The sequence below is a fragment of the Pan troglodytes genome, chromosome X, assembly GCF_028858775.2.
Source record: "Pan troglodytes isolate AG18354 chromosome X, NHGRI_mPanTro3-v2.0_pri, whole genome shotgun sequence".
Lineage (NCBI taxonomy): Eukaryota > Metazoa > Chordata > Mammalia > Primates > Hominidae > Pan > Pan troglodytes.
The window spans coordinates 61962799-61986542 of record NC_072421.2 but is presented as its reverse complement, the minus strand read 5'-3'; the positions used below and the strand labels follow the sequence as shown (position 1 = coordinate 61986542).

General features: G+C 42.4%; 2 protein-coding genes and 1 pseudogene across 3 annotated transcripts in view; 2 read left to right on the top strand and 1 right to left on the bottom strand.

Annotated features, from left to right (window-relative positions):
* LOC107971125 (uncharacterized) overlaps positions 1–23744 on the bottom strand; it is a 178804-nt gene that overhangs the window by 63477 nt on the left and 91583 nt on the right. Inside the window, exon 4 of the mRNA XM_063804944.1 lies at positions 22262–22388. Coding sequence (XP_063661014.1) covers positions 22262–22388 — 127 coding nt within the window. The remainder of the gene's footprint in view (positions 1–22261; positions 22389–23744) is intronic.
* Positions 1–23744, top strand: part of MTMR8 (myotubularin related protein 8) — a 129724-nt gene that overhangs the window by 70071 nt on the left and 35909 nt on the right. The window lies entirely within an intron of this gene.
* On the top strand, positions 8316–22267 carry LOC134809378 (importin subunit alpha-3-like; annotated as a pseudogene).

The following is a 23744-nucleotide window of genomic DNA, read 5'->3' as shown; positions in this document are numbered from 1 at the left end:
GCATTTGTGTTCATCAGGGATATTCTTTTTTAATTGTGTCCTTGCCTGGCTTTGCTATCAGGGTAATGCTATCCTTATAAAATGAGTTTAGAAATATTGTCTCCTCTTCAGTTGTGCCGACTAGTTTGAGGAAAATTGGCATTCATTCTTTAAATGTTTGGTAGAATTCAGCAGTGAAGCCATCAAGTCCTGGGCTTTTCTTTGATGCGAGATTTTTATTACTGCTTTGATTTCATTACTCACTATTGGTCTGTTCAGATTTTCTATTTCTTCATTCTTTAATCTTGGAAGGTTGTATATGACCAGGAATTTATCCATTTTTTATAGGTTATCTGGGTTTTCTGGCATAGAATTGTTCCTGATACTGTCTTGTGATGCTTTTTATTTCTGTAGCATCAGTTGTAGTGTCTCTTTTTTTGGTATCTAATTTTACTTGAGTCTTCTCTGTTTTTTCTTAGGCCAGCTAAAGGCATCTCAATTTTGTTTATCTTTTCAAAAAAACAACTCTTTGTTTCATTGATCTATTTTATTTTAAACCTCTCTTTTTTTTTTTTTTTTTTTTTGGTGAGCAACAAGGCTGTTTATTTCACCTGGGTGCAGGCGGGCTGAGTCCGAAAAGAGAGTCAGCAAAGGGAGATAGGGGTAGGGCCGTTTTATAAGATTTGGGCTTCTTTTCTTTCCTTTTCTTTTTTTGAGACAGGGTCCTGCTCTGTCACCCAGGCTGCAGTGCAATGCCACAATCATGGTTGACTGCAGCCTTGACCTCCTGTGCTCAGGTGATCCTCCTGCCTCAGCTCCCTGAGTATCTGGGACTACAGGTGCATGCCACCACATCTGGCTAGTTGTTTAATTTCTTTGTAGAGATGGGGGTCTCACTATGTTGCCCATGCTGGTCTTGAACTCCTGGCCTCAAGCAGTCCTCCCTCTTGGCTTCCCAAAGTGCTGGGATTACAAGTGTGAGCCACCAAGTCCGTCCTCTTTCTTCTCTTCTCTTTTCTTTATTTTCTTTCTTTCTTGAGATAGGATCTCACTCTGTTTACCAAGCTGCAGTACAGTAATGCAATCATAGCTCATTGTAGCCTCAAACTCCTGAGCTCACATGATCCTCCTGTTTCAGCCTCCCAAGTGGCTAGGACTACTGGTACATGCAACCACACCTGGCTAATCTTAATTTTTTGTAGAGATGAGGTCTTGCTTTGTTGCCCAGGCTGGTGGAAACTCCTGGCTTCAAGTGATCCTCCCACTTTGGCCTCCCCAAAAGTGCTGGGATTATAGGCATAAGCTACTGTGCCTGGGCACTTTCATTTATTTCTACTCTTTATTATTTCTTTCCTTTTACTAGTTTTAGGTTTACTTGGGTTTTAAAATGTTTAATTCCTTTGGTGCATTGTTATGTTTTTATTTGTGATCTTTCTTCTTTTTCAATGTAGACATTTATTGCTATAAGATTTCCTTTTAGAACTGCATTAGCTGTGTCCCAAGGATTTTGGTATGCTGTATTTCCATTTTCATTTCTCTCAAGAAATTTTTAGACTTCCTTTTAATTTCTTCATTGACCTGTTGGTCATATAAGAGCATGTTGTTTAATTTCTATGTGTATTTGTGAATTTTCAGAAGTTCCTGTTGTTACTGATTTCTAGTTTTATACCATTGTGGTAAAAAAAAATATACTGGAAATGATTTTGGTTTTCTTAAATTTGTTAAGGCTTGTTCTACAGGCTACCATATGATCTGTCCTAGAGAAAGTTTCATGTTCTGTTGAGAAGACTGTTTATTCTGCAGCTGTTTGGTCGAATATGCTGTAAATGTTTGCTAGGTCCATTTGATTTAGTGTGTCATTTAAATGTGATGTTTCTTTATTTTCTGTCTGGATGATCTGTCCATTGCTGAGAGTGGCATGCTGAAGTCTCCTTATATTATTTTATTGCAGTCTATTCCCTTAGATCTATAATAATTGCTTCATTTATTTGGGTACTCTGGTGTTAGGTGTATACATATTAAAATTTTTCGTATCATCTTGTGGAAATGACTCCTTTTCATTATATAATGAACTTCTTTTCTCTTTTTATAGTTTTTGCCTTAAAGCCTATTTTATCTGTTATGATTATAGCTACTCCTGCTCTCTCTTGGTTTCCATTTGCATGGAATATCATTTTCCATCTCTTCACTTTCAGTGTATGTGTCACTCTGAGCAAGTACCCCCTGGAATTGGTATGCCTGGCTGGTAAGTATGTAGGCAGCAGAAGTCTGCCAGTTTGGGGCAGGGCTCCATGGAAGCAACATGTCTGGCTGGTATGCCATTGTCACACGGGGGCCAAATCACCAACTTGGGGCAGGGGCACCTGGAAGCAACATGCCTGGCTAGTGAGCGCACAGGGTTGCACATGGACAGTGAACCTGGCTGGTGAGTGTGCTGACTGTGCACATCACTGGGCAGTACTCAATTTCTTTACTTGGCAAGATTACCTATTCCTCTAGGGACAGAGTACCACTTGCCTTTGTGCTGGAGCAGTGGACTTAGGCTCTGAGAGGCTAGGGTTGGTTGCTGCAGTCACCTGAATGTGCAAGACAGAGCCCTTTCTAGGCAGCTTGTTCTCAGAGGATAGAGTGCTGTAACAGCTTGGCTGGGGAATGGTGCACCACCACCAAGGTGGTGTAATGGCAGTGCAGCTTCAGCAATGAAAAGATGCAGTTATTGCTGGCTCTTGGAGCAGGATACATGCTAGCTGTGGCTCTGTTTTCAAGATGGCACTGTATAGCTGCAGCCTGGGTTTTGGTGAGGGAAAGGTGTACAGTGAGTAATTAAATTGAAACCATAATAGAAACTCTCCAATCAAAGAAAAGCCCAGGACTTAATGGCCTCACTGCTGAATTCTACCAAACATTTAAAGAACAAATACCAATTCTTCTCAAACTAGTCAACAAAATTGAAGGGAGACAATACATCCAAACTCATTCTATAAAAACAGCATACTCTAATACAAAAACCAGAGAAGGACATAACAGTAAAAGGAATATCCCTGGCCAATACCCCTGATGAACACGAATGCAAAAATCCTCAACAAAATACAAGCAAACAGGGCCTTGTCATGGTGGCTCACACCTGTAATCCCATTACTTTGGGAGGCTAACGTGGAGGATCACTTGATCCCAGGAGTTTGAGACCAGTCTGGGCAACATAGTGAGACCTTGTCTCTACAAAAAAAAAATCAAAAAATGAGGCAGGAGAATGACTGAAGCCTAGGAGATCAAGGTTGCAGTGAGGCATGGTTGCACCACTGCACTCCCACCTGGGTCACAGAGCAAGACCCTGCCTCAAAAAAAAAAAACAAAAATACTAACAAACAGAATTCGACAGCACGTTAAAAACATAATTCACTATGATGAAGTGGAATTCATCCCAAGGATACAAGAATGGCTCAACATATGCAAATCAATAAATGTGATACAGAATGCTAGTGGAATGAAGGACTAAACCCTATGATCATTTCAACAGATGAAGAAAAAGTATTTGACAAAATTTAACATCTCTTCATGATAAAAACTTAACGAATTATGTATGGAAAGTATGTACCTCAATACAATAAAGACCACATATGACAAACCCACAGGTAATACTATATTCATCAGGGAAAAGTTTAAAGCTTTCCTACTTGGAGTTTATTGAGCTTTGTAGATATGTAGATTAATGTCTTTCATCAAATTTGTGACATACTCTATCATTATGTCTTGGAATATTCTTTCCGCTCCTTTCTATCACTCCTATCCTTTTAGGACTCTCTCTGTGCACTTATTGGTCTGCTTACTAATCTTCTACAGGCCCCTGAGGCTCTTTTCATCATTTTTCTTTCTTTTTGTCTTACAGACAGGGTAACCCCAATGGACCTATCTTCAAGTTCATTAATTCATTCTTTTACCTGCTGAAATCTGTTGTTTAACTGTTCTAGTGAGTTTTTCATTTCAATTATTGTACTTTTCATATCCAAAATTTCTGTTTTGTTTTGTTTTTATTATTTCTGTCTCTTTATTGATGCTATCTATTTGGTGAGATACTATTCTCCAGGTTTCCCTTAGTTATTTTTCTATGGTTTCCTTTAGCCGTTTGAGCATATTTAAAACAGTTGATTTAAATTTGTTGACTAGCAAGTCTAATATCTGGGTTTCCTCATAAACAGTTTCTATTAATTGTTTTTCCTATGAATGGGGCATACGTTTTTGTTTTTTTTTCTGAATGCCTCATAATTTTTTGTTGTTGTTGTTGAAAACTGGGTAGTTTCAATATTATAATGTGGTAGAAATCAGATTTTTACCTCTCTCTAGGATTTTTTGTTGCTACTTGTTGTGGGTTGTAATTGTTAGTTTAGTAGCTTTTCTAAATTATGTTTGTAAAGGTTGTGTTATTTGCCACATGTAGTCAGTGAATTCTTTGTCAGTTAGCTTAGTTCTCAGATAGTGATTTCACAGAGATTTCCTTAAATTCCAGAAAAATAACAATAGTTCTCCTAGTCTTTGCAGATTGGCTTTTTGTTGGTGTATTATCTTCAATGCTTAGCTGGGCCACTTATATCTTAGCCATGTCCTGTTTCTGTAGAGCTTAAAAGTAAGCCAGAGGTGAAAGCTTAGGGTCTTCTCACATATTTTCTGAGAATAGGTCTGACCCTCAGCATGTATCTGACCTCCTACATTCCCTGATATTTGCAGGAGCTTTCCAGAGCATTTTTTTTCTCATGTATCTGCTTCCCCAGCCTTTTCCTTCCCAGGCTTTTTATTCTGTCTGCTGCTTGCTCCATCTATTATCCCTTGCCTCAGTTGGCTGTGGCTAGTACATTTACCTTTAAGTGCTTTCAACAAATATTATGAAAAAGGCCACTCTAGCTCTGACAAAGTTCCAAGGTGGGCAAAATAAAGTCAAGGTCCTGAGCCCATACCTTAGGGAGCTACCAGGCAGGCCAAAATATATAACCATAGTTTTCTGAGATGAAGATGTATATTGCTTCCCTTGCAGCAGCGAGCCACATCAGTAATGTAGACTACCATCTCCAAGGCCACCACTAAGCTGGGGAATAGGGGATGGAAGAGAGGGAAGTCAGCATGTTGTATCACCCTCTTACCAAAATTTAGTAGTCTCTTAAGTCTCAGGATACAAAATCAATGTGCAAAAATCACAAGCATTCTTGTACACCAATAGCAGATAAACAGAGAGCCAAATCATGAGTGAACTCTCATTCACAGTTGCTTCAAAGAGAATAAAATACCTAGGAATCCAACTTACAAGGGATGTGAAGGACCTCTTCAAGGAGAACTACAAACCACTGCTCAACGAAATAAAAGAGGATACAAACAAATGGAAGAACATTCCATGCTCATGGATAACAAGAATCAATATCGTGAAAATAGCCATACTGCCCAAGGTAATTTATAGATTCAATGCCATCCCCATCAAGCTACCAATAAGTTACTTCACAGAATTGGAAAAAACTACTTTAAAGTTCATATGGAACCAAAAAAGAGCCCGCATCGCCGAGTCAATCCCAAGCCAAAAGAACAAAGCTGGAGGCATCACGCTACCTGACTTCAAACTATACTACAAGGCTACAGTAACCAAAACAGCATGATACTGCTACCAAAACAGAGATATAGACCAATGGAACAGAACAGAGCCCTCAGAAATAATGCCACATATCTACAACTATCTGATTTTTGACAAACCTGACAAAAACAAGCAATGGGGAAAGGATTGCCTATTTAATAAATGGTGCTGGGAAAACTGGCTAGCCATATGTAGAAAGCTGAAACTGGATCCCTTCCTTACACCTTATACAAAAATTAATTCAAAATGGATTAAAGACTTAAATGTTAGACCTAAAACCATAAAAACCCTAGAAGAAAACCTAGGCAATACCATTCAGGACATAGGCATGGGCAAGGACTTCATATCTAAAACACCAAGTGCAATGTCAACAAAAGCCAAAATTGACAAATGGGATCTAATTAAACTAAAGAGCTTCTGCACAGCAGAAGAAACTACCATCAGAGTGAACAGGCAACATACAGAATGGGAGAAAATTTTTGCAATCTACTCATCTGACAAAGTAGTCTCTTTTTTTAACTAAGCATTTCCCTGGTTTTTGTAGTTGGTGTAAGTTTATTTAAATTAGATTCTAGAATTTGAAAATGTTTATTCTTATAGTTTCTTCCTGCTTAGTTATTGCTTTCATGGAGGTACGGAGTTCCCTACTCCACCATTTTTGGTGATATCACCAACGATAGGTATTTTTCATTGCCACCAATTATTCTTTTTAGCTTTGAGTATTTCAAATGGGAACTTCTCAGTGAAGCGAAGGTAGTTTACATGTACTTATTGACAACTGTAGTGCCAGAAATTCTGCATTTCCTTAAGATATAAAAACCAGATTTAGGCTGGGCGTGGTGGCTAACGCCTGTAATCCCAGCACTTTGGAAGGCCAAGGCGGGTGGATCACCTGAGGTCAGGAGTTCGAGACCAGCCTGACCAGTATGGTGAAATCCCGTCTCTACTAAAAATACAAAAATAACCCCAGCTACTTGGGAGGCTGAGGCTGGAGAATTGCTTGAACCCTGGAGGTGGAGGTTGCAGTAAGCCAAGATTGCGCCACTGCACTCCAGCCTGGGCGACAGAGGGAGACTCCATCTCAAAAAAAAGAAACAAAAAACCAAACCAAACCAAACCAAACAAAACAAACCAGTTTTAGGGGAAGATGGAGTCAACATATTTTTCCTACTCCCCCCACTAAGTAAAACTAAAGCCCATGGACATTATGAAACAAATATTAACCCATCATGAAAAATTCAGAGTAGAAGGCAGATTGACTAGGGTCCACAGGACCTAAGGAACAACATGATTGTGAGTTTCATGGGTTTTCTTTTTGCCTCATATAACCCAGACTTGGAGCTGAAGAAGCTGGCAACCCATAAATAACATGGGAACAGAAAAAAAGCCACAAATAGAAGCCATCTCTTTCTAGCCAAAGGACCAGAAAAGAGCCTAGTAACACAGAAAACTTGAGAAAATAACTGCTCTATGTCAAATACTACAGAAAACACTATGGCTCTACTTAGCCAGAAAAGGCCATGTCAGGAGTCTAGATTTCTGGCCTCATCAAGCTATCACAAAATACCCAAATGGCCCCCTGCCAGGGTGGTGTCAGAAAAAGCCAAGTGGGGAGTTGGAATTTAAATCCCTAAAAGACACTTCTGTTCCTGAGGTGTCAGTGGAGACCATATGGAAAGTCTGGACTTCCACTAAGTGGTAATAAGGTAACTCTTCCCCTCCCCACTTGGATATGATCAGAGGAAGCCTAGTGGAGAGTCTGGACTTTCACCTAGCATTAATGTGGCCATGCCCTGTGTTGTCATTGGAGGTCACATGGGGAAAAGCAATGAGCCACTTTTATCCAATGCAGCTAGGGTGTTATTAGCATAGACCGAATGGGGGGCCTGAATCCCCACTTCTACCCAGTAGTACTATGGGGCACCTCCCCAACTCAAGTGTCAGTGGAAACTAAATGGAGAACCTTGACTTACATTCCCACCTGGCAATAATGAGGAGGCACTCCTCCTTCTTTATTATCCCCTGCCAAAACAGTTTTATAGTAAGCCTGCTAAAACAGCAGATCTAAATGCAATCCAGAGTCTCTTCACAAAATTACCTAAATATTTAGGTTTTAGTTGAAAATCAGCCATCAGACCAAGAACAAGGAAACTAACAACTGAAAAAAGGCAGTCAATGGATGCCATCATTACGATGCCTCAAGAAACAATTGCAAACATGATTGAAACAAATGAAAAAAGTCTCAGCAAAGAAATTCAAGATATAAAGGAGAACCAAATGAAAATTATTCACATGAATAATATAGAAATGAAGAAAACTAAATGGATCAGCTCAACAGCAGAGTGGAAGGGAAAGAGGAAAGAATACATGAGCTTGAGATATAAAAATAGAAAGTACCCAGTCTGGGAGAAAACTGACTGAAAAAAATAAATAAACAGAGTCACAGGGGTCTGTGGGACAATAATGAAAGTTCTAACACTCGTATAATTGGAAACTTGGAAGGAAAGAGGAAAGATGGAAAACCTCAAAAAGCACTCAAATAAATAATGGCTGATAATATTCCAGTATGGCAAAAGGCTTATACGTATAGATTCGAGAAGCTGAGTGAACATCAAACAGGATAAACCCCAAATAAAGTTACATGAAAATACATCATAGCAAAATTTGTGAAAACTAAAATATTCTTTTTTTTTTTTTTTTTTTTTTTTTTTTTTTTTTTTTTTTTTGAGACACAGTCTCGCTCTGTCATCCAGTCTGGAGTGCAGTGGCATGATCTCGGCTCACTGCAACCTCTGTCTCCCAAGTTCAAGTGATCCTCCCACCTCAGCCTCCCGAGTAGCTGGGACTACAGGCACACATCACCACGCCTGGCTAACTTTTTGTCTTTTTAGTACAGACGGGATTTTGCTATGTTGGCCAGGCTGGTCTCGAACTCCTCACCTCAAGTGATCCACCTTCCTTGACCTCCCAAAGTGCTATGATTACAGCCATGAGCCACTGCACCTGGCCTAAAAAACTATTGAAAGCAGCAGGAGAGAAATTACACCTTACTTATAGGGGAAAAACAGTTTAAATGACAGTGGATTTCTCATCAGAAATCATGGAAGCCAGAAGGAAGTTGCACATTTTTAAGTGCCAAAAAAATATATCAATGTGAAATCTTATAAATGGTGAAAATAGTCTTTTTTTGAGACTGGGCCTCACTCTGTCACCCAGGCTGGTGTGCATTGGTGCAATCATGGCTCACTGCAGCCTTGACCTCCCAGGCTCAAATGATCCTCCTGCCTCAGCCTCCTGAGTAGCTGGGACAACAGGCATGCACCAATCATGTCCACCTAATTTTTGATTTTCTGCAGAGTTGGGGTTTTGCCACATTCTCCAGGCTGGTCTTGAACTCCTGAGCTTAAGTGATTTGCCCACCTTGGGCTCCCAAAGTACTGGTATTACAGGTGTGAGCCACTGCATCTGGCCCAAAAATATTCTTTAGGAATGAAGGAGAAATGATGATATTCTCAGATGAAATAAAACGTGTTTGTCACCAGCAGACCTACCTTAAAAGGAAGACTTAAGGAAGTTCTCTAAAGAGAATGGCAATGATAAAAGAAGGAATCTTGGAACATCAGAAAAGAAGAAAGAAGAATGGAAAGAATAGAAATATGTATAAATACAATAGACTTTTCATCTCCTCTTGAATTGTCTCAAATGTATGACAGTGGAAGCAAAAATTATAACGCTATCCGATATGATTCTAAATGTATAGAGAGGAAATGTTTAAGATAATTATATTATAAATAGGGGAGGGAAAAGGGATGTAAAAGGAAGGAGGATTTGTAGACTTCATTCAAACTTATAAAATGCTGACACCACTACACGATGATACACAGACACACAGAGAGAGTATGTATAGGCACACATATAATATACTGCCTAGAGAAACCACTGAAAGACCTATACAAGGAGATACACTCAAAAACACTTTAGATTAATCAAAATGAAATTGTAAAAAAGTAACCCACAGGAAGGCATGACAAGAAAACAGAAATGACAGATTGAACAAACAAAAACAATAACATGGGGAATTAAGCTCTAACATATATAATTATCTTAAATGTAAATGATCTTAATACACCAATTAAATGAAAAAAATTAGCAGAGTGGATAAAAAATATATGCTGTCTACAAGAATTGCACTTCAATTATAATGAAATAGACAAGTTGAAAGTAAAAAAAAAAGATGGAAAGAGAAGCATTATGAAAACATAAATGGAAGCAGCAGAGGCCATATCACATAGTATCAGATTAAATAGACTTCAGAAGAAATTTATTTGGGCAAGATGGCTGATGACACAGCCAGGTGGAACAGCTGCCACCAAGGGAACTGGGACAACTGGTGCACTCCTGGAAGATCTTCAGGGGGAAGGCACTGAGAGTGGGCAGAGGGAAGGCACTGAGAGTAGGCAGAGGGAAGACACAGAAGCTGGGCTGAAGTTGGAGGAAGCTGGGGACCCTGCACGGGGCCACCATGCCTGGGACTTGTTACTGGCTCCTAACAACAATGAGGGAATGGGTGAGTTGAACTGGCAAGGAGCAACCCTCTCTTGCCATGGGCCTCTGGAATCCTGGCAGGAGAAGACCCCCAGACCATGATGGACACTTGAGTTGGCAGGGAGAGCAGTTTAGAGAAGTGTTAGGGGCAGCATGCCAGCCAGTTGTGGAGCACAGAGGGCTTGGTGCAGGAACATCTGTATTGGAGCAGAGCCAGGGATGCCCATCCCCCTAACTCGACTTGCTCTCATAGTAGACTTTAGTCTTAGGGGAACTAGTGGGCCTGAACTCTGCAGGGTGGTCTTGCCCATCACTCAGGCCAGTCTGATCTGTGCACCCCTTGGTCTTCTGGCCTCTCTTAGGGCCCCAGCCTGGCCACATTAGTTTGCAGTGCAGTCTCGGTACCCTGGGGGTCTGCATCATAGCTTCTGAGCTGGTGGACTGCACCTGACTGCTGATGAGCTATAGCAGGGTGGCCCCTGAGGTCACGTACCACCCCACCCACTCGATACCCACAATACAGCTTCCTGTGGGCCCAGGGCCACTTCCCACATTGCCTTGACCGCACATGTGTACATGGGGCCAATCTTGCCTTCTTCCCTGCCTGGCCAGCACATATATGCACTGAACCATACTGTGCCACTGTTCACTACAACCCTCTACCCTCCACCGCTGCTGTACCGCCATTGCAGTTGGAGCCTTGGCAGGCACAAAGCCAGGCAGTTCTGCCCCTGCAAGTGAAACTAGGCACAGAGACTAGCAGACCCTCCCCTGCCCTGAGCCTGCATAAACATGCACAGAGGGTGGACACAGTCCTGCACCCACCAGTGCACTACCCCCATGCTAACACCACTAGCAGGACCACACACACAGTCACCAGTCAGGCCTCTGCCCTCCTGAGCCTCCACCGCCACTACTGTGAATGCCTGCATGGAGGCAGGCATGCTGGCACCTCCTAGCACCCTGCTGCAGCAAACAAGCATGCACCCCGCTGTGCTGCCACTGCCACCACTGCTGACACATGCAAACAAAGATGAATCCCACTACCATCACCCTATGAAACACTTTAGCTGTTACCACTCATTAGAGTGTAGTGACCAGCGGTCTGTGAGCACCTCAGCCCTTCTAGCACAGCAGGTTCATAATTTCAAGGAGCCAAAGAACAAAGCAGAGGCTTGATAGCAGTCATCCAGAGTTAGCACATGCAGTTGTGGAGTCCTGAGCTGAGGCTTGGCCTCCTAAAATCTTCCAGAAATGAACCCAGTCAACTGAACCCACCTTTTGCCACAATCAAACCCCAAGGTCCTCAAATAGAATAAAATTTAAAAAAATCCAAAGGACAGTGACTTCAAAGATTGAAGAAACATCAGCTGATAAAAATGAGAACCAGTGCAAGAACTATGACAGCTTGAAAAGCCAGAGTGTCTTCTTTCCTCCAAATGACAGTACTAGTTCTTCAACAAGGGTTCTTAACCAGGCTAAGATGGCTGAAATCACAGAACTAGAATGCAGAATATGGAAAGAAATGAAGATAATTGCTCCATCTTTTCAGTCTTCTGGATTCAAGACACAACAATATTGAAATTAGGCCAACTAATAACCATGCAATGGCCTTTAAGTGTTCAAGTGAAACGAAGAGTCACATGTTTCTCACTTTAAATCAAAAGTTAGAAATCATTAAGCTTAGCAAGGAAGACACGTCAAAAGCTGAGAAAGGACAAAAGCTAGGGCTCTTGCACCAAACAGCCCAAGTTGTGACTGTGAAGGAAAAGTTCTTGAAGGAAATTAAAAGTGCTACTCTAGTGAAAACACAAACGATAAGAAAGCAAAACAGTCCTATTGTTGATAAAAGTTCCTAACTGTCTTCAATTCTTTGAAGGCTGAGAAAAGTGAGGAAGCTGCAGGAGAAAAGTTGGAAGCTACCTGAGCTTGGTTCATGAGCTTTACAGAAAGGAGTCATCTCCATAACACAAAAGTGCAAGGTGAAGCAACAAGTACTGATGTAGAAGCTGCACAAGTTATCTAGAAGATCTAGCTAAGATAATTGGTGAAGATGGCCACACTGAAGGACAGATTTTTCAATATAGATGAAGCAGCTTTCTATTGGAAGAAGCTGCTACCTAGTACTTTCATAATTAGAAAGAAGAAGTCAGTGTCTGGCTTCAAATTTCCAAAGGACAGCCTAACTTTTGTTAGGGGTTAATGCAGCTGGTGACATTCAGATGAAGCCAGTGCTCATTTATCATTCCAAAAATCCTAGGGCCCTTAACAATTATAATAAATCTATTCTGCCTGTGCTCTATAAATAGAACAAAAAAGCCTAGATGATAGCATGTCTGCTCACAGCATGGTTTACTAAATATTTTAAGGTCACTGTTGAGGTGCACTGTACAGAAGAAAAGGTTTCTTTCAGAGTATTACTGCTCAATAACAGTACACCAAGTAATCTAGGAGCTCTTATGGAGATCTGCATGCAGATGAATGTTTTCATGGCCGCTAACATAATATCCATTCTGCAGCCCATGGATCAAGTAGTAACTTTGACTTTCAGGTCTTATTATTTAGGAAATACACTTTGTATGGCCATAGCTGCCATAGATTGTAATTGCTCCAATGGACATGGGCCAAGTAAATAAATTTCTGGGAACGATTCACTATTTTAGATGCCATTAAGAATATTCATGATTTTGGGCTGAGACAATGGGGTTTTCTAAATATACAATCATGTCATGTGCAAACAGGGACAATTTGACTTCCTCTTTTCCTAATTGAATATCCTTTATTTCTTTCTCTTGCCTGATTGCCCTGGCCAGAACTTCCAACACTATGTTGAATGGGAGTGGTGAGAGAGGGCATCCATGTCTTGTGCCGGTTTTCAAAGGGAATGCTCCTTAAGCTGATAAGCAACTTCAGCAAAGTCTCAGGATGCAAAATCAATGTGCAGAAATCACAAGGATTCCTATACACCAATAACAAACAAACAGAGAGCCAAATCATGAGTGAATTCCCATTCAGAATTGCTACAAAGAGAATAAAATACCTAGGAATCCAGCTTACAAGGGATGTGAAGGACCTCTTCAAGAACAACTAAAAACCACTGCTCAACGAAATAAAAGAGGAACAAACAAATGAAATAACATTCCATGCTCATGGGTAGGAAGAATCAATATAGTGAAAATGGCCATACTGCCCAAGGTAATTTATAGATTCAATGCTATCCCCATCAGGCTACCAATGACTTCCTTCACAGAATTGGAAAAAAAACTACTTTAAAGTTCATATGGAACCAAAAAAGAGCCTGCATTGCCAAGACAATCCTAAGCAAAAAGAACAAAGCTGGAGGCATCACGCTACCTGACTTCAAACTATTCTACAAGGCTACAGTAACCAAAACAGCATCGTGCTGGTACCAAAGCAGATATATAAACCAATGGAACCGAACTGAGCCCTCAGAAATAACACCACACATCTAGAACCATCTGATCTTTGACAAACCTGCCAAAAAAAAAAAAAAAAAGCAATGGGGAAAGGATTCCCTATTTAATAAATGGTGCTGGGAAAACTGGCTAGCCATATGTAGAAAGCTGAAACTGGATCCCTTCCTTACACCTTATACAAAAATTAATTCCAGATGGATTAAAGACTTAAATGTTAGACCTAAAACCATAAAAACCCTAGAAGAAAACCTAGGCAATACTATTCAGGACATAGGCATAGGCAAGGACTTCATGACTAAAACACCAAAAGCAATGGCAATAAAAGCCAAAATAGACAAATGGGATCTAATTAAACTAAAGGGCTTCTGCACTGCAAAAGAAACTATCATCAGAGTGAACAGGCAACCTACAGAATGGGAGAAAATTTTTGCAATCTACCCATCTGACAAAGGGCTAATATCCAGAATCTACAAATAATTTAAACAAATTTACAAGAAAAAAACAATCCCATCAAAAAGTGGGCAAAGCATGTGAACAGACACTTCTCAAAAGAAGACATTTATGCAGCCAACAGACATGAAAAAATGCTCGTCATCACTGGTCATCAGAGAAATGCAAATCAAAACCACAGTGAGATACCATCTCACACCAATTAGAATGGCGAACATTAAAAAGTCAGGATACAACAGATGCTGGGGAGGATGTTGAGAAATAGGAATGCTTTTACACTGTTGGTGGGAGTGTAAATTGGTTCAACCATTGTGGAAGACAGTGCGGTGATTCCTCAAGGATCTAGAACTAGAAATACCATTTGACCCAGCAATCCCATTACTGGGTATATACCGAAAGGATTATGTCCCTCTCCCTCTCCCTCTCCCTCTCCCTCTCCCCACGGTCTCCCTCTCATGCGGAGCCGAAGCTGGACTGTACTGCTGCCATCTCAGCTCACTGCAACCTCCCTGCCTGACTCTCCTGCCTCAGCCTAACAAGTGCCTGCGAGTGCAGGCACGCGCCACCATGCCTGACTGGTTTTGGTGGAGATGGGGTTTCGCTGTGTTGGCCGGGCCGGTCTCCAGCCCCTAACCGCGAGTGATCCGCCAGCCTCGGCCTCCCGAGGTGCCGGGATTGCAGACGGAGTCTCGTTCACTCAGTGCTCAATGGTGCCCAGGCTGGAGTGCAGTGGCGTGATCTCGGCTCGCTACAACCTCCACCTCCCAGCCGCCTGCCTTGGCCTCCCAAAGTGCCGAGATTGCAGCATCTGCCCGGCCGCCACCCCATCTGGGAAGTGAGGAGTGTCTCTGCCTGGCCGCCCATTGTCTGGGATGTGAGGAGCCCCTCTGCCTGGCTGCCCAGTCTGGAAAGTGAGGAGCGTCTCCGCCCGGCCGCCATCCCATCTAGGAAGTGAGGAGCGCCTCTTCCCGGCCGCCATCACATCTAGGAAGTGAGGAGCGTCTCTGCCCGGCCGCCCATCGTCTGAGATGGGAGCGCCTCTGCCCCGCCGCCCCATCTGGGATGTGAGGAGCGCCTCTGCCCGGCCGCGACCCCGTCTGGGAGGTGAGGAGCGTCTCTGCCCGGCCACCCTGTCTGAGAAGTGAGGAGACCCTCTGCCTGGCAACCACCCCGTCTGAGAAGTGAGGAGCCCCTCTGCCCGGCAGCCGCCCCGTCTGAGAAGTGAGGAGCCTCTCCGCCGGGCAGCCACCTCATCTGGGAAGTGAGGAGCGTCTCCGCCCGGCAGCCACCCCATCCGGGAGGGAGGTGGGGGGGTCAGCCCCCCGCCCGGCCAGCTGCCCCGTCCGGGAGGTGAGGGGCGCCTCTGCCCGGCCGCCCCTACTGGGAAGTGAGGAGCCCCTCTGCCCGTCCAGCCACCCCGTCCGGGAGGGGGGTAGGGGGGTCAGCCCCCCTGCCCGGCCAGCCGCCCCGTCCAGGAGGGAGGTGGGGGGGTCAGCCCCCCGCCCGGCCAGCCGCCCGGCCAGCCGCCCTGTCCGGGAGGTGAGGGGCGCCTCTGCCCGGCCGCCCCTACTGGGAAGTGAGGAGCCCCTCTGCCCGGCCAGCCGCCCCGTCCGGGAGGGAGGTGGGGGGATCAGCCCCCCCACCCGGCCAGCCGCGCTGTCCAGGAGGGAGGTGGGGGGGTCAGCCCCCCGCCCGGCCAGCCGCCCCGTCTGGGAGGTGAGGGGCCCCTCTGCCCGGCCGCCCCTACTGGGAAGTGAGGAGCCCCTCTGCCCGGCCAGCCGCCCCGTCCGTGAGGGAGGTGGGGTGTCAGCCCCCCGCCCGGCCAGCCGCCCCGTCTGGGAGGGAGGTGGGGGGGTCAGCCCCCCGCCCGGCCAGCCGCCCCGTCTGGGAGGTGAGGGGCGCCTCTGCCCGGCCGCCCCTACTGGGAAGTGAGGAGCCCCTCTGCCCGGCCAGCCACCCCGTCCGGGAGGGAGGTGGGGGGTCAGCCCTCCGCCCGGCCAGCCGCCCCGTCTGGGAGGTGAGGGGCGCCTCTGCCCGGCCGCCCCTACTGGGAAGTGAGGAGCCCCTCTGCCCGGCCAGCCACCCCGTCCGGGAGGGAGGTGGGGGGATCAGCCCCCCCGCCCGGCCAGCCGCCCTGTCCGGGAGGGAGGTGGGGGGTCAGCCCCCCGCCCGGCCAGCCGCCCCGTCTGGGAGGTGAGGGGCCCCTCTGCCCGGCCGCCCCTACTGGGAAGTGAGTAGCCCCTCTGCCCGGCCAGCCGCCCTGTCCGGGAGGGAGGTGGGGGGGTCAGCCCCCCGCCCGGCCAGCCACCCCGTCCGGGAGGTGAGGGGCGCCTCTGCCCGGCCGCCCCTTCTGGGAAGTGAGGAGCCCCTCTGCCCGGCCACCACCCCATCTGGGAGGTGTGCCCAACAGCTCATTGAGAACGGGCCAGGATGACAGTGGCGGCTTTGTGGAATAGAAAGGCGGGAAAGGTGGGGAAAAGATTGAGAAATCGGATGGTTGCCGTGTCTGTGTAGAAAGAAGTAGACATGGGAGACTTTTCATTTTGTTCTGTACTAAGAAAAATTCTTCTGCCATGGGATCCTGTTGATCTGTGACCTTACCCCCAACCCTGTGCTCTCTGAAACATGTGCTGTGTCCACTCAGGGTTAAATGGATTAAGGGCGGTGCAAGATGTGCTTTGTTAAACAGGTGCTTGAAGGCAGCATGCTCGTTAAGAGTCATCACCACTCCCTAATCTCAAGTAACCAGGGACACAAACACTGCGGAAGGCCGCAGGGTCCTCTGCCTAGGAAAACCAGAGACCTTTGTTCACTTGTTTATCTGCTGACCTTCCCTCCACTATTGTCCCATGACCCTGCCAAATCCCCCTCTGTGAGAAACACCCAAGAATTATCAATAAAAAAAAATTAAAAAAAAAAAAAGGATTATAAATCATGCTACTATAAAGACACATGCACATGTATGTATATTGTGGCACTATTCACAATAGCAAAGACTTGGAACCAGCCCAAATGTTTATCAATGATAGACTGGATTAAGGAAATGTGGCACATATACACCATGGAATACTATGCAGCCATAATAAAGGATGAGTTTATGTCCTTTGCAGGGACATGGATGAAGCTGGAAACCATCGTTCTCAGCAAACTATCACAAAGACAGAAAACCAAATACCGCATGTTGTCACTCATAGGTGGGAATTGAACAATGAGAACACTTGGACACAGGGTAAGGAACATCACACACTGGGGCCTGTTGGGGGGTGAGGGGCTAGGGGATGGATAGCATTAGGAGAAATACCTTATGTAAATGACGAGTTGATGGGTGCAGCAAACCAACATGACACATGTATACCTATGTATCAAACCTGCACATTGTGCACTTGTACCCTAAAACTTAAAGTATAATTTTTCTAAAAAAAAGAATATTCATGATTTATGGGAGGAAGTCAGAATATCAACATTAACAGAAGTTTAGAAAGAGTTGATGCCAACTCTCATGGATGATTTTGATGAGTTCAAGACTTCAGTGGAGGATATAACGGCAGATATGGTGAAATACCAAGAGAAATATAAATAGAAGTGGTTCCTGAAGATGTGACTGAATTGCTGCAATCTCATGATAAAACTTGAATGGATGAGGAGTTGCTTCTTATGGATGAGCAAAGAAAGTGATTTATTTGATGGAATTTACTGCTAGTAAAGATGCTGTGAACATTGTTGAAATGATAGCAAAGGATTTATAATATTATATAAACTTAGTTGAAAAAGCAGTGTCACGGTTTCAGAGGATCGTCTCCAGTTTTCAAGGAAGTTCTGCTGTGGGTAAAATGCCTGAAATAGCATCACATGCTACAGAGGAATCTTTCATGAAAGGATGAGTACATCGATGTGGCACACTTCATTGTTGTCATATTTTAAGACATTACCACAGCCACTCCAACCTTCAACCACCAGTACCCTGAGCAGTCAGCAGCCATCAACATCGAGGCAAGACTTCCCACCAGCAAAAAGATTACTACCTGCTGAAAGCTCAAACGATTGCTGGCATTTTTTAGTAATAAAGTATTTTTAATTAAGATATATACAGTTTTTAGATGTAATGTTGTTGCATACTTAATAGACTACAGTATATTGTAAACATAATCACATGCCAAAAAATTGTGTGACTGGCTTTATTGTGATACTCACTTTACTGTGACAATTGCTTTATTGCAGTGGCCTGGAACTGAACCTATATTATCTCCAAGGTTTGACAGTAATTTAATTCATAATTTGTGACTTCAAAATCTTAACTAGTATTGGAAGTCCTAGCCATAGAATTAAGGCAAGAAAAATAAATGAAAGACCTACAGATTGGAAAGGAAGAAATAAAACTGTCTCTATTTGCAGATGACATGATTGTTTATGTAGAAAAAATCCCAACGAATCTAGAAAACCAGAGAACAACTCTTTTTTTTGCATTTACAAGTTTAATATAATATACACAAATCAATTGCTTTCCAACATACTAGCAATGAACAAGTGGAATTTCAGATTAAAAACACAATACCATTTACATTAGCACACAAAAAATGACATACTTAGCTATAAATCTAACGAAATATATGCAAGATCAACACAAGGAAAACTATAAAAATCTGATGAAATAAATCAAAGAACTAAATAAATGAAGAGATATTCTATGCTCATGGATAGAAAGATTCAATATTGCCAATCTGTCAGTTCTTCCCAACTTTATAGATCCAATAAAATCTCAATCAAAATCTTAGCAAGTTACTTTGTGAATACTGACAGGCTGATTGTAAAGTTTATATAGAGACACCAAAGACTCAGAATAGCCAACACAATATTGAATCAGAATAACAAAGTTGGAGAACTGAAACTACCTGACTTTAACACTTACTGCAAAGCTACAATAATTAAGACAGGGTGTTATTGGAAACAAACAAACAACAAGTACAAATAGATCAATGGAACAGAATGGAGAGCCCAGAAATTGACCCACAGAAATATAATCAACTCAGCTTTGACAAAGGAACAAAGACAATTCAACAGAGAAAGGAAAGTCTTTTTAACCAATGGTGCCAGAACAACTCAACATCCACATATTAAAAAAGAAAAAATTGAATCTAGACACAGAGCTTACACACTCCACAAAATTTAACTCAATATAGGTTATATAACAAAACATAAAACACAAAACTATCTGTATACGCCATGCCACGTATACAGCACATGACGTTTATAGAAATGGTATTATTAATCATTATGTAGAAATAGTTTATAGACTGGAATCAAATGAAAATATTGTTTATAAAATTGGAAAATAAAAAATTAGGAAATATTGTCAGAAAAATATAGGTATAACTATAATAGATGATACTATATTCTGAATTATAAATAGGAAAGCCAAAAAACTAAAAAATAAAGAAATCATAAAAAGTATTATGCCCTGTCAGCTGGGCACAGTGGCTCATGCCTGTAATCCCAGCACTTTGGGAGGCCAAGTCCAGTGGATCACGAGGTCAGGAGATCGAGACCCTCCTGGCTAACACAGTGAAACCCTGTCTCTACTAAAAATACAAAAAAAAAAAAAAAAATTAGCCACGGTGGTGGGCACCTGTAGTCCCAGCTGCTCTGGAGGCTGAGACAGGAGAATGGCGTGAGACTCTGTCTCAAAAAATAAAATTAAAAAAAAAAGTATTATGCCTCGTCAAAAGTTTTTTTGAATTCTTAGCTAATTCTCTTTTTATTATTATTATTATTATTATTATTATTATTATACTTTAAGTTTTAGGGCACATGTGCACAATGTGCAGGTTTGTTACATATGTATACATGTGCCATGTTGGTGTGCTGCACCCATCAACATAGGTGACTTCAACACAATCATAGGACACAATATCAACATACATAAATCACTTGTGCTTCATATACTAGCAATGAACATACAGATATTGAAATAAAAAATATATCATTCACAATCATTCAAATAAATACGTAAATGCAAATGTAGCAAAACATGTATAAGATCTGCTCACAACTAGAAAATGCTGATGGAGAAATTAAAGATCTAAATGAATGGAGAGGCACATTGCATGTTCGTGGATTGTCAAAATCAACACAGTAAAAATGTCAGCCCTTCCCAAATTGGTATGCAATTACAATACATTTCCTATGAAAATCGCAGGCAGATTTTTTTTGGAGATGTAGTCAACATTATTCTAAAATGTGTATGTAAAGTCAGCGGAGGTAGAATAGCTAAGACAATTTGACAAAGAAGTATAAGGTGGGAGGAACCATTATACTCAATTTCAAGACATTTATATGGCTATGGTAATCAAGTCTGTGCGGCAGTGGTAGAGGGATAGATATAAAACTCAATAGAAGAGAATAGAGAACCCAAAAGCCGACCTGCACAGATACGCCTAAATTATTACAGAAGTAATTAAATGGGGGAAGGATAGTCTTTTCAACAAATGATGCTGAGCAATCCATTGCCCTCTCCGCTCAAAATTAACCTTCACCTACACCTCATACTTTATACAAAATGGATCATAAATTTAAATGTAAAATGCTCAAACTATAAATCTTTTAGAAGAAAACTTAGAAAAATTTCAGGTAAGTCACTTGATACTAAAAGTATGATTCATAAAAGGAAAAGTTGATATATTAGACCTCAATAAAATTAAAAACTTTTCCTCTACAGAAGCTACAGAGCTACAGACTGGGAGAAAATACTACAAATAACATATCCAGTAACAAACTAGTATCTAGAATATATCAAGAACTCTTAACACGTAATAGTAAAAACAAGCCTAGTTAAAAATAGGCAAAAGACATAAACATTTCACTGAAGAAAATATAACAGATGGAAAATAAGCACATGAAAAGGTGTGCAGAGATTGAGGCCATCTCACTCTCAGCATGCATTACATTCCACCACCGTTGCTGCCATTCCGCTCCCGTAGTTGTCTCCACCTGATCTGCTCTCATGCTGGGGTTGAGGAAGGGAGTTGTACAGGGAGAGGAGAAGGCCTCAGCTGAGGCAGTTGAGGAGGAGGAAGGAAGCAGTGGCACAGCCGGCATAGCAGCGCAGGCAGCCTGGTTCCTGGGAGTGTCGGTGTGGCATGGTGGTTGGGGCAGATCCTGTGGGGTCTGGGTAGGGGAAGGAGTCATCAGCTCGTTCATAGTGGACAATGAAAAACTAGACAGCCAATGGCTCAAGAATTTTGAGAACAAAGTCCACAACTTGGGGATTATGAGAAGACAGCAAAATGAAGTTGTAGTTGAATTAAGGAAGAATAAAAGAGATGAACATCTCTTAAAGAGAAGGAACGTACTGAATGAAGATACCTGTGAAGAATGATACAAATGATGATTATGGAGTGTAAAATACCTCTCTAGTAGCTATTATTCAAAATGCTTCAAGTGATAACTAAGAAATTCAATTAAATGCAGTTCGGGCTGCTAGGAAGCTTTGTCCAGTGATTGAAGTCTACCAATTTATAAAAATAAAATCTGGAATACTGCCTGTTCTAGTCTATTGTCTTGAAAGAGATGACAATGCTTTACAGTTAGAAGCTGCATGGGCTTTGACAAACACTGCATCTAGAACCTCTGAACAAGCTCAAACAGTAGTTCAGTCCAATGCTGTGCCACATTTCCTGAGGCTCCTCCATTCACTTCATCAGAATGTTTGTGAGCAAGCAGTGTGGGCATTGAGAACTATCATAGGTGATGGTTCTCCCGATGTAGAGATTATGTCATAAGTCTTGGAGTTGTGAAACCTTTATTTTACTTCAAAACATTTTTTTTTCTGTGATAGGGGCTCACCCAGGCTGGAATGCAGTGGCGCAAACACAGCTAACTGCACCCTCAACCTCTGGAGCTCAAGAAATCATCCTGCCTTAGCCTCCCGAGTAGCTGGAACCACAAGTGCGTGCCACCACACCCAGCTAAATGTTTAAATTGTTTGTAGAGACAGGGTCTCACCATGTTGCCTAGGCTGGTCTCTAACTCCTGGACTCAAGAATCCTCCTGCCTCAGCCTCCCAAAGTGCTAGCATTCCAAGTGTGAGCCACCATGCCCAGCCTGGGTTATGGCCAATTTATGTCACCACAAAGACCCACCACCACCAATGGAAACCATACAGGAAATGCTTTCAGCTCTTTGTGTTCTAATTCATCATACATTTGTAAATATATTAGTAGATACAGACTGGGCCCTCTCTTACCTTACTGGTGCTGGCAATGAACAAATACAGATGGTAATAGACTCTGGAATAGTTCCTTATTAGGTTCCTCTGCTCAGCCGCCGGGTGGTTCAGACTGCTGCACCTCAAGCTGTGAGCAACATGGCTACTGGAATTGAAGAGCAAACAGAAGTAGTTGTGAATTATGATGCTCTTTCATACTTGCGGGCAATCCTGACACATCCCAAAGAGAAAATTAATAAAGAGGCAGTATGGTTTCTCTGTAACATCACTGCAGCTAATCAGCTGCAGATACAGGCAGTAATTGATGCCAATATTGTACCAAGAATAATAAACCTTTTGGATAAGGGGGATATTGGCACTCAGAAGCTGACTGTAAAAGATGCACAAGTTGTACAAGTAGTACTGGATGAATTAAGTAATATATTAAAAATGGCTAAAAATGACGCAGAATCCATAGCCAATCTTATAGAAAAATGTGGAGGACTGGAGAAAATTGAACAACTTCAAAATCATAAAAATGGAGACATCTACAAATTAGCCTATGAGATGATTGCTCAGTTCTCTTCAAATGATATTGATGAAGATCTTAGCCTTGATCCAGAGGCAATTCAAGGTGGAACATTTGGTTTCAATTTATCTGCCAGTATACCAATAGAACAGTTCCAGTTTTAGAACAGTATTGTGGAAGTTAGGTACAATTTATATACATACATACATACGTATATATATATATATATGTATATACATATATGTGTGTATATGTGTATATATATATGTATGTATGTGTATATATATATATATGAAGGTTTGATCCATCAAGCTTAGCTCATGGGATCTGCTTCTGCATTAAATTGGGAAAGAAAATGTGAAGATTTCATTTGGAATCACAGAAAATGCCCAAATGTGGTCAAGATGGTGAATGGGTATGAGTGAGAATGAGTGGCAAAATGTAATGAAAACTTTACATGAATGCTTATTTAGGCTGTTCATAGTAAAAAGGGCTACAGGTCACAGATCTTCAGTGCCTGAGAAAGAACATTGACTTACTCTATATAAACTGAGGGGAAAGTGTAGTACTATTATCTTCAAGGCTTGTAAGCGTAAAAGAGAATTGGATGCCCACATAAGTAAAAGGAAAATGAGCCTAGGCCTTGCTATGAAGCAGTGTCCAAATGGAAAATGTTGAATGAATGTCTGGCTCAGTGATGGACAGTCAGTATCATCTTTAAAATCTAGGGCTCTCATTCATGAATTAGACTCCTAGTCCTGGAGTGACTATGTACAGGAGTGTGGTAGTGGTGCTGTATGTGAACACATGCAAGCTTGATTTGCCTTCAGGTGGCTGATAGCCTAGTAAATCATCAAAATGAGATCCTGAGTGTTAATGTACACTGGACATAAAAACAAATACTGGATCAGCAGCAGACATTTGTTTACTCTGCAACTTATGTTTTCTATTTCCCCTTACCCCTTTTCCTCCCCGCCCCTGTAAGTTTTTATT